General features: G+C 39.9%; 1 protein-coding gene across 2 annotated transcripts in view; it reads right to left on the bottom strand.

The window, feature by feature from the left end:
- The window catches only part of WIF1 (Wnt inhibitory factor 1), a 54,940-nt gene that overhangs the window by 8,271 nt on the left and 30,650 nt on the right, over window positions 1-16,019 (bottom strand). For both annotated transcript variants that reach the window (XM_073331494.2, XM_073331486.1), the window contains exons 4-7: window positions 9,118-9,258; window positions 4,665-4,760; window positions 3,229-3,324; window positions 372-467 (exon numbers count right to left, since the gene is read on the bottom strand). In XM_073331494.2, the coding sequence (XP_073187595.1) occupies window positions 372-467; window positions 3,229-3,324; window positions 4,665-4,760; window positions 9,118-9,258 (429 nt within the window). The remainder of the gene's footprint in view (window positions 1-371; window positions 468-3,228; window positions 3,325-4,664; window positions 4,761-9,117; window positions 9,259-16,019) is intronic.

Below are 16,019 nucleotides of genomic sequence, written 5' to 3'. Positions count from 1 at the left end.
CAAGCTCCATACTCTGCTTTTAGAATCTAGAGGCTCAGTTCTAATCTCACATGAAGGAGTGTAAATTGCTGTAGACCTGGCACATGCATATGGTGTTGACTGAGCGCTCATGTAACAAGAGTTGCTGCTAAACTCATGGATTTGTTTGAAAAAACAAACAAACAGAAAACGAGATGATCAAACAATGAATTGATACTCATCAGCTGTGAAGATCGCAAACACAGGCCTGGCTCACTCTTAGAGGGTTTGAGAACCCCAGCAGTTTGAGAACCCCAGCTGCCAGTCAGCACAGAAATGTGTCACTTGATCTTCCAGCTACTGTAACCGGAATAATCTTGGTTTAAGTGAAACAATGTAAAGCTGAGACTCACTAATTTCACAACGGTTTCCCTCGAGTCCTGAAGGACAAATGCATTTTCCTAGATAGAAGCAGGTTCCTCCATTAAAACAGGTTGTTGTGCAGTTAGCTGAAGGACATAAAACAAAAAATTAAATTATATGTCTAATGTAAAATTATTTCTACTCTAACCACTTTTTACCGATGAAGCACTTGTCTGAGAGGTTGGAGACCCCCGTTCAAATCCCTTATCATCATCAGGCAGAGTGGGAATTGAACCAGGGTGTCTCACATCAGAAGTGAGTATCCTAAACACTAGGCTAAGGATTATAACTGAGGTCATCTCTGTTTTGTGTAGAGGTAGATGTGCTCAGATCATGCCTGCCTGACAGGGCCCTGCAGGTGAGATAGGTGGGGAATGCTTAGGTAGTGCTTGGCATGAGAGAGGCATTTGGATGCCTGCCCAAAGCAGCAGTGCGTGCACTCAGTCGCAGAAACCTAGACACCTAGGGAACTTTTACAGCAAATGTTTAGATGTCTGGTGAGTCGGGGTGTCTACAGGGCTAGGAGGCAGCTGAGCAGCAGTTTGTGGATCACAGTGGTACCTAAATCTAGGGTTTAGGCATCTAAGAACCTTTGGGGATCTGGGCCAAACTCCTTTACTAAGGACTAAATACATACCAAGCCAAATGGATTCTGTAAGCACAAGGGACTATAATGGCATATCTATCTGCAGAATGTGGATCTAAAACGCTTCCTTTAAAACATGACTTTGTTACAAAGCTCATTGAAGACCTAATGAATTTACTAACTGAACATTTTGTATAGTTTTGTGTTCTTACACCTTCTGTGTAATGGACTATTCAGATACATTTCAGTAGGAAACTTTGTATTTTTTAAATATCCAGCATTTCTGGGACTGTGAACGTCATACTTCCTTTACTGTTTTTTATTGATACACTAACGTCATTATAACAAAAAATATTAAATGGAGTAAGTTACTTATTTTTTAATCTGTCTGGATGCAACAAGTTAATGCATCAACCTTTCATCTAAGAAAACCAAGGTCCAAATCCTTCACTTCCCTTCCCCCAAGTCACAAATGAAAATGAATTTGCTGGCCACTCCCATGGTCCTTCAGTGAGCCAACTAAGGAGGTAATGGTTGTGTACATTATATATTATTCATTTTGTGTACATGAGTGTTCAAAAGTGAATGTAAGCTGCACCTACCATCTGCTGGCTTATACATGTGTAATTTGCACTACAATGAAAGTCACGTCTGAGTTTTGGCCATGTTTGTTCGTATCTTAACATTAGCACGATCATGTGAAGAGGCCCAGGAATGAAGTAGCAGATATGTACTAGGCTGGATATAAAGTGCTGTAGTCATAAAATTCTGTTAATATTGTGATGTGGAGGATGTAGATAGACACAGAAAGTATCACAGGTGTACATATAAGGTCAGACAACATAAACAAATGTCTGAGGGGACACTAGCATACATAGTTCTCGTCAGGATCTCTGCAGCACTGTACCATACAGCCAAGAATACCTTATGACTAGGGTCCTACCAAATTTGCGGCCATGAAAAATGCATCACAGACCATGAAATCTGGTCTCCCCCCATAGAAATTGGTCTTTTGTGTACTTTTACCCATGGGGGTGGGTATAATAGGCCAGGGGAGGCTCTGCCTCTCCTGGCACTGCCATGGCTGCTGGACCACTAGTTGCAGGGTTTTGGGGGGGAAGTTTTTTTATTTATTATGCCCCAGGCAAGTTCCGGGTGGCTGAGGAGGTAGTAGGTGCTATTCAGAGTCTCAGTTTCATCAGTCATCTCCCTGGACTCCAGAGAGATGACTGATGAACCCAGCAAGCTGAGTAGCAACTACTGCCCCCTCAGCCACCCCAGAACCTGCACGGGGCAAATCAAAAGCTTCTTCTGGACCAGAGATGCTTTTCCTTGGGCAGCTTGGAGCCTGGGAGGGGAGGTGCAGTACGGCTGCAGCTCGTCCAAGACTCCTCTGGGCAGCGGGAAGGGGGGCTCGGGGCTTTGGGTGGCCCAGGGCTCCAGCCGTTGGGGGGGGGGGCGTTTGTGGGTGGAAGGGGCAGAGCTGGGGTTAGGCTCCCCAAAGGAGGGCGCCACATGCCGCCCATGCTTTTACCCTATACTACACAGATTTTATGGGGGAGACCACTGTTTCTCAAATTGGGGGTCCTGACCCAAAAGGGAGTTGTGAGGGGGCAGTCACAAGGTTATTTTAGGGGGGTTGCGGTATTGCTGCCCTTATCTGCGCTGCCTTCAGAGCTGGGCGGCTGGAGAGCAGCAGCTGATGGCCGGGCACCCAGCTCTGAAGGCAGCGCCCTGCCAGCAGCAGCGCAGAAGTAAAGGTGGCAATACCACACCATGTCACCCTTACTTCTGCACTGCTGCCTTCTGAGCTGGGTGGCCGGAGAGTGGCGGCTGCTGACTGAGGGCCCAGCTCTGCAGTCAGCAGCACAGAAGTAAGGGTGGCAATACCATACCAGGCCATCCTTACTTCTGCGCTGCTGCTGGAGGTGGCTCTGCCTTCAGAGCTGGGCTCCCGGCCAGCGGCCGCCGCCCTCCAGCTGCCCAGCTCTGTAGCAGCAGTGCAGAAGTAAGGGTAGCAGTACCACAACCCTGCTACAATAACCTTGCGACACCACCGCCCCCCAACTCCTTTTTGGGTCAGGATCCCTACAATTACAACACCGTGACATTTCAGATTTAAATAGCTGAAATCTTGACATTTATGATTTTTAAAATCCTGTGGCCATGAAACTGACCAAAATGAACCATGGGACAGGGAGCATAAAGGTAGCAGCAGCTGGTGGATTACAATTCAACTGCTTTTTATTCTATACTGTTACCTTTATCACAGTTGACGCCATAGAATCCAGGAGGGCAGATGCACAAATCAGGTGTGACACAGAGACCACCATTCATGCAGCGGGATGCACACAGAGCTAATTTGATGAGAGTGAAAGAGAACAAAATGCTGGCATGAGGGAGAGATGACCACGCCAAAATTTGCGACAGGATTTTATATAACAAATATTTTAAAAAATCAGTAATAAGCACGAATAGTAGTTTTCAAACAACACTTTTCCTCCTTCTGCTGAGTATAACAAGTCAGCTTTGCAACATAAAATAGCTAATGCGGAAAGATGTTTCATAATTATGCTTATAGATTATAGTGGTTGAAATAACACTACAAGAAATTGAAGATGGACTTTAGTGTTCGTCTTACTTAATCTGAACACTGAGAGCAAAAATTGTCCCTTATCCCGATTATTCCCAAACTGAGGACTGAAAATAGCCAATTTGGACTCACTGAAATATTTCAGTTGTGTGGGTATGGAATTGGTCAGGGGTTCAGTTCTTTGTACCTATGGATCTTGGGACATCTGTCAAGGCCAGGGCCATCGGTACAGCAGTCCTGTGCCTCCACGTTGCCTTGAAGCTCCCACAGCAGCTTGGCTTTTTCAGGTGGTGTGCTCTCATACAGCCTCCCCAGCTACTGTTGCTACCCCACCCAGCCCTTGAGGAGGAATGTCAGGGAGCAGAGTTTTACTTCATGGTTGGCCAGTATTAACTTACCCAGGGAATGCCTGCAAGGCTGAGTGAGAGATGTCTTGTGACTGGCTTCTGCCCTCTACTGAGACTCTACAGAGCACCCATGCAAGGGCCTTCCCCAGGGTTGGGAAGAAGGAGGAAGCATGTACAAGAGCTAGTGTACTCATCATCTAATCCACAGTCCCATCCCTCTCACTGCCCAAATGAGCTATTATTGGCTCCCCTTCACTTATGGAAAGAGAAGGGAGAATCTACCCAAAAACATTTTCCCTCTCCATTGTCAGTCTGCTTGAGACACAGCTGTGGCATCCTAATTAGATACTAACTTCAGATAACAAATGCAAAACAACAAGAACACTATTCTTGATTTTCCAGCTAGTCTTCATTAGCAGAAGAATTCCATTTAATCTCTTGCCAGACGGATTGTTTGTGATTAAGTGTCTCTTAATTGTTGGTCAATTTCATGTTTAATATATCCTTTAGAGAGCAGATATTTTTCTTTAGAAGTTGGCATTTTCATTAAGCAATTCATGTTTTCATTAGCTCTGGGGTCATAAACGATAATTTTCTTGTGTTTGGATTTAATATTTTACAGATATCTAGCAACATGAGAGAGCCTCAAGGAAAGGCCATTTACGCTATTGAGAGAGAGAGAGATTTCAGTGCGGTGACTGCTCTTTTTCAGAAGGACTGTAGTAAAGAAAACAACTGAGGGTATTTTTAAAGTTACCTTTCTCACAATGAGGCCCATAAAATCCATCTGGACATTCACAGACATGCCTTTCATTGCAAAAACCTCCATTTCTGCACCTGCCTGGACATTCAGCTTCATGAAAAACAAGAACATTGTTAATCAGATATTACATACTTCAGTTAGCACTCCACTTTCAACAGCATCGATACAGTCTATTGACAGAAGTGCAAAAATAACTGGATAGCAACTTTTATTGAGGTGAGTATCAAGATTTAACGAACAGAGCCGTAAATGCTGACTGAGATGGAAGCTCAGGTAAAAATCACTCTCTTTGTTAATCTACAAATACAGGTTGCATCATATGATCGACTGCACTCTTGAAAGTACCTGTGATAGTGTTCTGCCACTCTGTGCTGGTCAACAGACTAATGAATAATGTGGCCTGTCTGCAAAACCCACTATCTTAAACTGCCTGGAATAGGTAGCCAATACAGATCCTGGAGCACTGGTGTCATGCTCCTAGTTAGATATACTGTTTACCTAGCAGACTCATCTTCAGTTTTTTGGCTTGATTTAAGGTGTGACCCGAGGCAGAGTGCATTACATTACTCTACTGTTGGATGTGTACGAACTGAAAGACTCAATCTCCACACTGCGCAAAGATGAAGGGGAGGACGCATTCCTGCCCACTGATCCCATATCATCATTCAACCGTTAGTCACATCCCAAATCTCTACCCAACAGTGACTAAGGCATTTGACAACAGTGGAAGAGAAACATATCTGGGCATCATCAGCATTCTAAAAAACATGACAGCCCATGCCTCTTCACTATCAACTGCCCCATATCCACATTGAACAAGAGGTGGGAGAAATTGGAACCCTATGGAACCCCTCCCCCGAAATGAACCCTCAGGGCAAAAGAGCAATTGGTCCAAAACACCTGCTGAGATCTCTCAGACAAAAACAAAGGTACTGAGTGGCAGCCATGTCTACTTCCACTGGAGCAAGCCAATAGCACCTCATGAGCAGTGGTACCAAAATCAGCATCTAGCTCTAACAGTATCTGTCTGGTCATCTACTATTCATCCATCACCAGGAGGGAATTATCTACCAACCTCTTTGCCAAACCTTGTTCTGTAACCAAAATGGCAAAGTTCAAAGAGCTCTGAGGTAGACAGATAATCTGAGAATCGCCTCGCCACAATATTTTAAATCAAGATTAGAAGATGAGCTTCTTGACAGTAATTGGCTAGATTGTTCGTATCAAGTGAATTGTTTGTGTGTAATAATCATAAAACAGCTTCCTTAATTGACAATGTCTGTCAACAATGGCCCCAATTCTTCTCTATTTTTGTCTTTACCAGAAAGTGGTACAATGCATCAGGCTGATGCTGGAAAGATGTACCACCAACCATTGATGCAATCCAACTCCTGCATGGAATTAAGTTGAGTCCAAAGTTTAAATATTTGCAGTGTTTACAGATAATATTTTTCTTTTGCTGCAAACTGTAGAATGTAGAATGTTTGTAAATTTAGATGCGCCAGCTTGCATGGGGCAATTCTGCAGGCCACAGATATTACAAACTGTAATTCACACTAATTCTCCCACCCACAATTTTAGTCAGTTGGTATGTGTAATCATCTGAAAGTATACAGATTAACTCTTAAACAAATTTCTCTACAGAAATCATAAGAGATGGCTAAACAGAACTACAAGCAAATATGGCAAGCTGTCATGATTATTAATCATTTTCTGCCTTGGGTTACATCTCTACAATCCCTTTGAAGTCAATAGGGTACCATGGGTAAACCTGAGAATAGAGACAATGGAACAAATTCTGCTTCGAAAGGCTCTGTATGTTGTGCAGAAGTGAAGTTCTGGACCACCAGACAAAAGCAAGTGAACTGGAACTGGAGAAGAAGAAAAGGTAAAGACTGAGATTCACTTATATAAGCTGCAAATATAGGAAGCAAAATGTATTGCTATAAACGTAAAGCTATCTGAAGCAGTAGTAATAAACATAAAGACATTTTGTTTTAGTTTGTTCCAGTGCTGTACTCTAGGATCCTTTCTGGAAATGTACTTCCCTTTGTGCCCAAATGCAGAGCTGCTATTCATTACAGAAAATGCGTGCTTAAATAAATGCCATTTCAAATAGAAAAATGGAAAAATATTATTTTTTGTGTGACCATCTCTTAGCCACTACAAAGCCTCCCCTTACCACAAAATTGCTCCCTGGCTTTTCCTACTTCCTCTAGCCATGGGCTGGCCAGGAATAGCTGAAAACCATGATCGAGGGCCAGGCAACAGGGAATATGAGCCTCATGGCTGCATGACAAGCTTCATTGTTTCCTCTTTTCTTTCCATGGAGGACTTTAAAAACACAACCAAACCAAAAAACTTTTCTGAACCAACCTACCAGGGAGAACATCTCCATCTCTCCCTACAGCCGTCACAAAATGCTGCTATGTCCTTAAATTAAGCACAAAAATGAGAGGCTCACCCTCAGATCACTGCATATGGGCTGAAAGACACTGGCATGATAGAACTCCTCTCTTGCATGCCCCTGGAGTTTGGAGACTTGCCCCTGCAATGTGCCCTTCTCCCATAGGCTCAGTGAGTGAAGGACCAAAATGATCATTCAACCTCAATCCACTGGGCCAACCTAAAGCTAAAACTGCATCTCTGCAAATTGATGGCGATAATAGTAAATGGTAGCACATAAAATATGGCTTGGATGAAAGCTGGATGGGCTAGAGAGAGTTCCAAACTCATAGAAAGAAGTATTTCCCCAAAATACATATAGGTTGGAGCCTTACAGTCTCTATCAGGCAGGTCACTACTACACTTCATCCAAACTTTATTAAAAACTTAATAGCTTTAAGTAGAAATAAAAATTAAAAGTTCTAAAATGCTTCTGAACACTGCTGTATTTGCATCAAACACAGACACTGCTCTGTGTGTGTGTGTATATAAGACTTGCATTTTAAATCCCATTAAGCTTCCCATCTTCCTCTCTGCCTATTTCTTGCCCATCCCCACCCCCATTTTCTCTCAGCTAATTGGCAGAAGTGAGGCTTCAAAGGAGAAGGCCACCTCTTCTCTGCTGTTAAGCAATTGTGGGGTTTCAAAGAATAAACAGCTTTTGCTCCTGCTGCTTGTTCTTTGAAGCCCTGCCATTGCCAATTAGTTAGGAGAAAAGGGGGTGGGGAAGTAAATGGGAGACAAGGAAAGAAGACGTAAGGGAGTTAATAACAATCTCACTCGCTGTATACAAACTGTGTCGTGTTAATTTGATACAACTTCAGACAATATCTGATAACTGCACAATCTTGGAAGCTAATCTTTTAAACGTTTTCTGTAGCCTCAAAATTTGTGTCAAAAACACTCTCCAAAAAAACTATTAACTTTGGGTTAATGTTTCATAAGTGTATTTACATTGTTTCCACCCCAAATAAATGACTTCTAAGGGTGATACACTCCTGGGTGCCCTGTTGTCAGCCAATATAACTTTTGATTACATTTTCGTCAGTACACCCCAGGCGTGTGTATATTGGCTGATAAGCAAAAACCTTGAACTCAGAAAGGGCTCAATTCTGCCTCCCTTAGTCACAAAGTAGTATTTTAATATGCAAATGACCCTACTGAAATGAAATGTTTGACCTCCATAGTAAGGTACTTACTCAATATGAGTAAGGTACTTACTCAATATGAGTAAGAGTGGGAGAATTTGCACAGCAGTGATGTCCATTCAAATATCTCTGTGTACTTTACAAATATTAACTAAGCCTCATGGCACCGCTGTGATGTAGGTGAGTTGTGTTATATCCATTTTATAGACAGCTGTACTGAGAAACAGAGAGGTGACAGACAACATTTTCCAAAGTGGTCACTGACTTTGGCTATGTCAACTTTTGGATGCCCAGTTTGGGATTTCCAGAGGTTTGAGCAACTGCAGTTCTCACTGACTTCAAATGGAGTTGAAGGTACTCAGCACTTCTGAAAATGAGGCCCAAGTTGGAGACCCAAAAATCAGGGTACCCCAACTTAGCAGCCACTTTTGAAAACATTAGCCTATCTATATCAGTGGTCTGTGGAGAGCAGGTTGGTGACATGGTGCTAATTCTCCTTGTTTCCACCTGGTGAATCACATTAATAAGAAACTTAAAACTTTACTAATATTTGTTTCCCCTGGGAGCCATTTCTATAGTCACACAGAGATGCTGTGTGATTATGAATGGGAAGAGATGTGTCATCAAGACGATCTTTCTTGTGAGATGTAGTTCAAACTATGAAAAAAGTTTAAGAACTCTTTGGCCTAAACTGCCAGCAAATCCATGGCAGAGCCAGAACAACAACCTATGAATGGTGACTCTCGCTTCAATCTGTGTAACCCCAATATTGCTGTTATGTGTGTCTGTATTGGAAATGAGACTTGAGCAATTTAACCAACACAGACTAATGCTGTCAGATCACCATGGCTTACCTTGCTGACATGTTTTAAAGAAGATGGCATTTTGGGGTGTTTGGAGAATTACATTGCCTTCTGAATTCATTATGATCACAGTAACTTCAAACGCCGCTACTCCATCTTGTTTTCCAAGGCATGGAAATCCAACCTGAACGACTAAAAAGAAAAAAAATATATAAATATTTAAACCTTAATATATTGTAACCCCACGATAGTCTTCAAACCATGATTTGAGGACTCCAGTAACTCAGCCAGAGGTTAGGGGTTTATTACAGGAGTGGGTGGGTGAGATTCTGTGGCCCGCAGTGTGCAGAAAGGCAGACTAGATGATCCCAATGGTCCCCTGTGGCCTTAAAGTCTATGAGTCTAAGACATTACATCTCTCTGATATCTGTTATTTGTGAAAACTAGCAGGTACAGACTATGTTGATAACACTCAGACAAAACCACTTCTACTTGTACTCCAAAGTAGTTAGTCTTGTAAAGCAGACTAGGGGTAACATTTTCAACAGTACCTAACTGACTTCTGTGCCTAACTTACTCTCATTTTTCAGAAGTGACGTAGGCACAGATTCTCAGAAGTATTTAGGTTCCTAATTCCCATTAATTTAAATGGGAGTTAAGTGCCTAAATACCTAGGGCCATGTCTACATTGAAACTGGGATCAAGTCTCCCAGCCCAGGTAGACAGACTCGCACTAGCAGGGCTTGAAATAGTGCCCTAAAAATAGCCATGTGAACATTACAACTCTTGGCACCTGAGCTCAGAACCAGGGGGTTAGGAGAGTTTGAGAATCCGAACTGCTGCCCAAGCTGCAACCTCCACAGTGCTATTTTTAGTGGGCTAGCTCTAGTCCCACTGGTGCGAGTCTGTCTCCATGAGCTGGGAGACTCACTCTCAGCTGCAGTGTAGATGTGCCCTAAGACCTATTGAGACTCAGGCTCCTAAGTAACTTTTTAAAATGGGATTTACTCCCTTTTGAAAATTTTATCCTAGATATAGTCTGTTCTTATGGACACTGCCATTGATATTTAAATAAATAATATTTAAATAACTGTCTTTAATAAAAGCTTGTTATGTGAAGTGATGGAAGGATAGCACACTTAGTAAATAAGATAACCAATGAAAATATTTTAAAGACTAGAGAGACACCACTTTGACAGAACTCCTTGAGTGTCCTAAATGTGATGGATAGTTGGAGATTTTCACACTCTTCTTGGAGGGCCAACATTTTTGAACTACAAAGAGTCTAAGTAAGTAATTAAAGGCAGTAAATCTGCAGTATTTTAATGAGGAGGAAGGCCTGGTATCCCAGAGCCTTGGAATGAAGTTATGCGATTGTCACAACTGATCTTAAATAATCTTCAGATGAATCGATTATCTCCTCTCTTCATGATTGGCTCCTCCTTGCTCCTTTATAAATTGGATACAGCTATCTGTGATTATTCACTCATTTCCCCTAAATTTGGTCTGAGACTTCAGAGCAAAATATTGAGCTAATAGCTTTGTATTTTGTTTGTTTTAAATTGGTTGCCATAAACATTTTTTTGTAAATAATAGGTGGGCAATTTTTGTTGTTTGTTGTGTTACTTCTATATACCATAAAGAGTCTCAAATGCAAGTTGTGTATATAATATAAAAATACACACAGTTTATTACTAAAACTTATTCTGCATCTGACAGATCTACCATAGCTGAGGGACTGTTAACATTTTCATTATACAATCTGTTTTTACTTTTATATTGACCTCTTTAAAAGACTATTTAAAAAAACAGATAGCCCTGCAGTAAGTGGAAAACTCATGCTGTGGATTAAAAACAGTTTAACTGCAGTGAATAATTTAAATATTAGTGAACATTTGCTTCTCTCAGTGCAAAGTGTAGTAAATAATGCAGTGCTCAAGAGAATGGTATTAGGAAAAATGTCATTTAATGTTTTATCTTAAGTAATAGCTTAGAGAAAAGTAGAGGTGAAATTTGGTGATGCCACTATGGGCCAAAGCTTGGATCCATTATTAATGACAAATCTCCTGTTGAGTTGAATGGAATCAAGATTTGATCCTAAATTACTTCAGCCTGTGGATTTAAATAAATAGATTCATAGAGTTTAATGCCAGAAGGTAGCATTGGACTATCTAGCCTGACCTCCCGTTTATCACAGAACATTAAATTTCACCCAGTTACTGCCTGTTAAGTGGTTTGATTAAGGCATAACTTCTGTTTGGCTAAAGCATATCTTCCAGAAAGGCTCCAGTTTTACTTGAAGGTATCAAGAGATGGAAAATCCACCTTTTCCCTTGGTAGTTTGTTCCTATAGCTAACTACCCTCACTGTAAAAATCTTTCCCTAGTTCCTAATATGAATGTCTGGCTTCAGCTTGAAGCCATTAGTTCTTGTTATGACTTTCTCTGCTAGTTTAAAGAGCCCTTTAGAACCCGGTATTATCTCTCTGTGACGATACTTATGCAATGTAATCAGGTCACCTCTCAATCTTCTTGTTGATAAACTAAAGAAATGGAACTCTTTAAGTCTCTCACTGTGAGGCATTTTCTCCAACCCTTGATTCATTTTATTTCGTGAGACTGTGTGTAATGATGCCAACATCTTAGGAGCCGAATGTGTAGTAGCCATGAGATTTTGGGCTGGGATTTTCAAAACAGCCTAAGGGAGTTAGACCCCAACTTCTTTGAATTTCAATGAGATTTGGGCAGCTAATTCCCTTACACTCCTTTGGAAATCTTGGCCTCAATTGATTTCAACAAGAATCATCTTGCTAAACCCCCACTCTGTTTGGCTGAAGTAGCAGCTAATCTTCACCTACCTTACTTCCTTCTCACCTGCCTCCCTCTGCTCTGCTATTTCTCTCTGCTCTTCCCCCCTCTCTTGTGCCTACTAAGATTGAGAGGCACCAGAGAGAAATCAGCCTATCTTTAGTGCCCTTTTCTGCTTCTCCCTCTTAACATAATCTACTACAATCCTTTTTGGCTGAATTGCTGTAAAAATTTTACTTTAAAAATATTATTAAAATTTGGCTTTTAATAATAATTTCATTGTTTGTTGACACACACAGCTACAGAAAACTGATTCAGTGACACCTAATTTGCCCACATTATATCAGATTTGTAGAAGTAATTCACAATACACACAACAGACATATAAATTAGCAAATTAAGAGCAGACAACTGAACATTACTTTATAGGATGCATTTATTTAGCCAGGGCTTAGCTAATTTAGATCTGCTTGCAAACTTCATTTAAAAAACCCTTCATACTAGCAGCTCACTGTTAATTACTGTACATGCTGCCAAACTGATTAGTAATCACTGTTAAATATCACATGCATTGTAGCACCAAGCATGACTTAACTATGGCTTACTATACAGTGCATATACTAAGTACAATTATGTGTCTGCACATGCTCACCATATATAAACACGGTTTACAGGTCCATATTAGTCTTGGAACTCACTTATCCGAACTACAAATAAGTTAAAATCATGTTCATATTAGTGAGACCTCCAATCATGATAGTTACTAGTGCTCTTTATTGAACTATGAAAGTTCATCCCTGGTAACCTTACAACAGTGCAGCATAGCTCTTCATGAAGATAGTCAGAGCTGATCATTTGATTCAGCCTTTCAAAATGTTTAAGAATCAGTGAGGCAACCCAGTTTATGTATCAATGATGCAGACTGGCAGAGCCTTCTGCATATTTCACCTCATTTTTAATGTAAAACTGTTTATTATACAAAGTAATTTTACAGAAACAGCCCTGCAGTTTGTACTTTATTGGTACTTTTGAGATGATAGAAGGCAAACACTTTAATAATCATTAAAGATCAGGAGCTTTTGTGTTATCAGACAATTTGATAAACTGATACAAAGGGTGCTCAGTATAAGCACAAAAATGCATGTCACAGATACATACAAATCAAAAATTACCTTCATGTTTAATAAGAACATGGCACCACTTATGCTTATTTTGCACCTTTTTATATCAGTTTCTTTACTTATGTGTGTGTTAAACTTGGGTGTAATCTCTTTGTTTTACAAGTGATTATACTGCAGTAATTATGGTACAGTAGGTTACAACACTCTGCTGTTCATCAAAATATAGTTTTCAATGTAGCTCACTCAATACATAGCACATGCTGATATGAGTTACTTATGTTACATTCCAGACGCCATGGAAAGGCCATATTGCTGTCAACATGACATCACTTTAACACCACTATCGTTTTCAAAATACTGTAAACTGAAGATTAACTACAAATATTCTAAATGTATACTACAAAAAATAGCCAGAACCAGTCAAAGGCATTTTGCTGCCCTATGTAAACTTCAGTGTGTGCCTTACGTCCTGCCATAAACTCTCAGGCCATTCTCTCTCACTTGGCTCCATTTCTTACTATGCCCCTGCCATGATGAGGCCTTCCCTCTCCCCATTTCTTTCCCTCCTTTTTCTGAGATCTGTCTCCCTCTCACCAATTCCCTTCTCCCTTTCTCTGCTCCACTTAGCACTCTCTGCTGTTGGGAGATGTCAAAGTTCTGCTCCTTTAAACAGGCAGCTACTTAGTCCCAGATCCTCAAAGGTATTTAGGCACCTAACTCCCAGTGAAATGAAAGTACCGCCAGTCATAATAATGTTGTTTTAACCAAGAAAAAGCTGTGTTTTATCCAGAAGTAAAATCTTAAATTACCCAAGAGTGTTATCAGTTTTAAAAATATTTTTTTAAATGTGCATTAATGATTTTGCTTAGTTTCTCTTCTTCTTTCCCCAGAAAGGCATTGGTTTATCCCAAAGCTCTGCTTCATATGTTTCCCGTATTTGTTTCTTTAGGCTCTGCCTTTTCCATGCATTGAAAAATAGACTTTGGGCTAATCTTTCAGAGGTCCTTGAACACTTTTTGGACCATCACTGATGTATGGTCCAATTATGTTAGTTGCCTAATAGTAACTTCAATGAATAGGGCGATAAAGGATATCATTGTGGGCAAGATTGTGGCATGGTCTAGCTACAGTTTTTGTACTACTATAGCTATGTTGGTGAGGGTTGTGATTTTTTTTAACTGAATAGTTGTATCAGTGCAACCCATATTGTGAATGCAGTTATACCGGTACGAAGGTGCTTACATCAGTTTAGCCTGAATTTACTATACTGGCAAAACTATGTCCACGCTAAGAGGACTGTAAAGCTTTAACTATACCAGTATAGTTAAACAGCACAACTTTTTTGTGTAGACAGTCCACCGTGGGTGGATGCTACTTGCTACATCAAAGTAAAAACTTTCAGTGCCAGCCTCCACTAAGATTTTACGTTGAGATTGCCATCTTGAGGTTAGCTATCTCAATTTAAAAACACAATTATTTTTTGCAGTGAAGACATAGTGTGAGCAGTACCTTATTCCAAAAGTATTCCTATTGATTTCAATGATACTATCATTGGGTGAGGTACTACTCAGCATGAGTAAGGATATCAGAATCTGACTCTAGGTGGTCAAGTCTGGCATATACTTGCTGGGGATAGGGAAAAAAAGGTGTAATCTCTTTGGTCTGCAGACTAGAAAAAGAGGTGAAGTTAGATTGGGGTTACCGAAGAAATATTAACTTCATACAATTTAACAGCACTGCAGTACGCAAGTGAAGTCAGTCAACTATAGGATGATAGGCTGACTTATCTCAATAACACTGCCCACTTACTGGAAGGCTCTTCCAGTTTTGCTGGTGTTTTAAGATGCACCTTATCCTACAAGAACTTTGGAATATCATGTTTGTTTCATGTACCTCTGCACAGAGTAGGTTGACCAGACAGCAAATTTGAAAAATCGAGATGGGGGTGGGGGTAATAGGAGCCTATATAAAAAAAAGACCCAAAAATCAGGCCTGTCCCTATAAAATTGGGACATCTGGTCACCCTAGCACAGACACAAGGAATCTAATTTACCACTAGAGCTGGTAATTATTTTCAATCTAAAAGAATTGATCAAAGAATGCACTTTTCCAATCTTAAAATTTAATTGATTTTTTTTTATTTTTATCTTTTATTAATATTGAATTGACAACACCATCAAAATGTTTCCTTTATTGCCTTTCACTTTCAAAATAGGCAAATTAAAACCTTTTTTTTTTTTTTTTATAATTTTAACTTTTTTTTTTACAAAAATTCCACAATGTGACTAAGTTGAAAAAAGGGGGAAATCCCTGTTTTCTCCTCCATTTTCCCGTTTCTTTGACTTTTTTTGTTTTTTGCTACTGTATAAGTTATAATTGGTCATCTTAGTCCTTTAGTGAGTTAAACAAAACCAAAATTAAAAATAATTTTTGAAAATTAAAAAGCAAAAATTCTGCTCAATTTTTATAATCATGAAAATTTTTGAAAAACAAAGTCAGTCTGTTTTAATGTTTTTGTCTACTGTACACTCACTTTGCACAGATCTAAAATGACCATATGAAGTAAAATGCAGTAAAATTAGTTCCGATATGCACTTATAATGTCCACATACTTTAAGCATTGACTATTATTTCACTACTACTACTATTACCCAGATGTTGTCAACTAAGAGGAAATAATAATGCCTTCATAAAAATTTTGAACTGCAGTAATGCTTCATATAAATGAATTTTATGTATCAAACTTTGGACCAACTCCTGCTAGCCTACTTCCATGAATAGGAGTAACAAGATTTGGCTCAAAGAAGAAAAATAACTAAAAGGGGCTGTTCATTAGATTTTTAGTAATGTAGTAAGGTAAAGTGATTTCATATTATTTACATGGAACAAGTGTTCAGCATTATAACAAACATTTCCTTGATGCTAAAATTTACAGTACAATTTATGATATGGTATTTACCCTTTTAACAACTTGCTTTAGAATGTATTGTTTTCCAGAAACATTATATTTATAACATGAACAACA

Source organism: Lepidochelys kempii, chromosome 1 (genome assembly GCF_965140285.1).
Source record: "Lepidochelys kempii isolate rLepKem1 chromosome 1, rLepKem1.hap1, whole genome shotgun sequence".
Taxonomy (NCBI): Eukaryota; Metazoa; Chordata; order Testudines; family Cheloniidae; genus Lepidochelys; species Lepidochelys kempii.
Note: the sequence above shows the minus strand (reverse complement) of the source record. Positions and strands in the feature narration are given on the sequence as shown.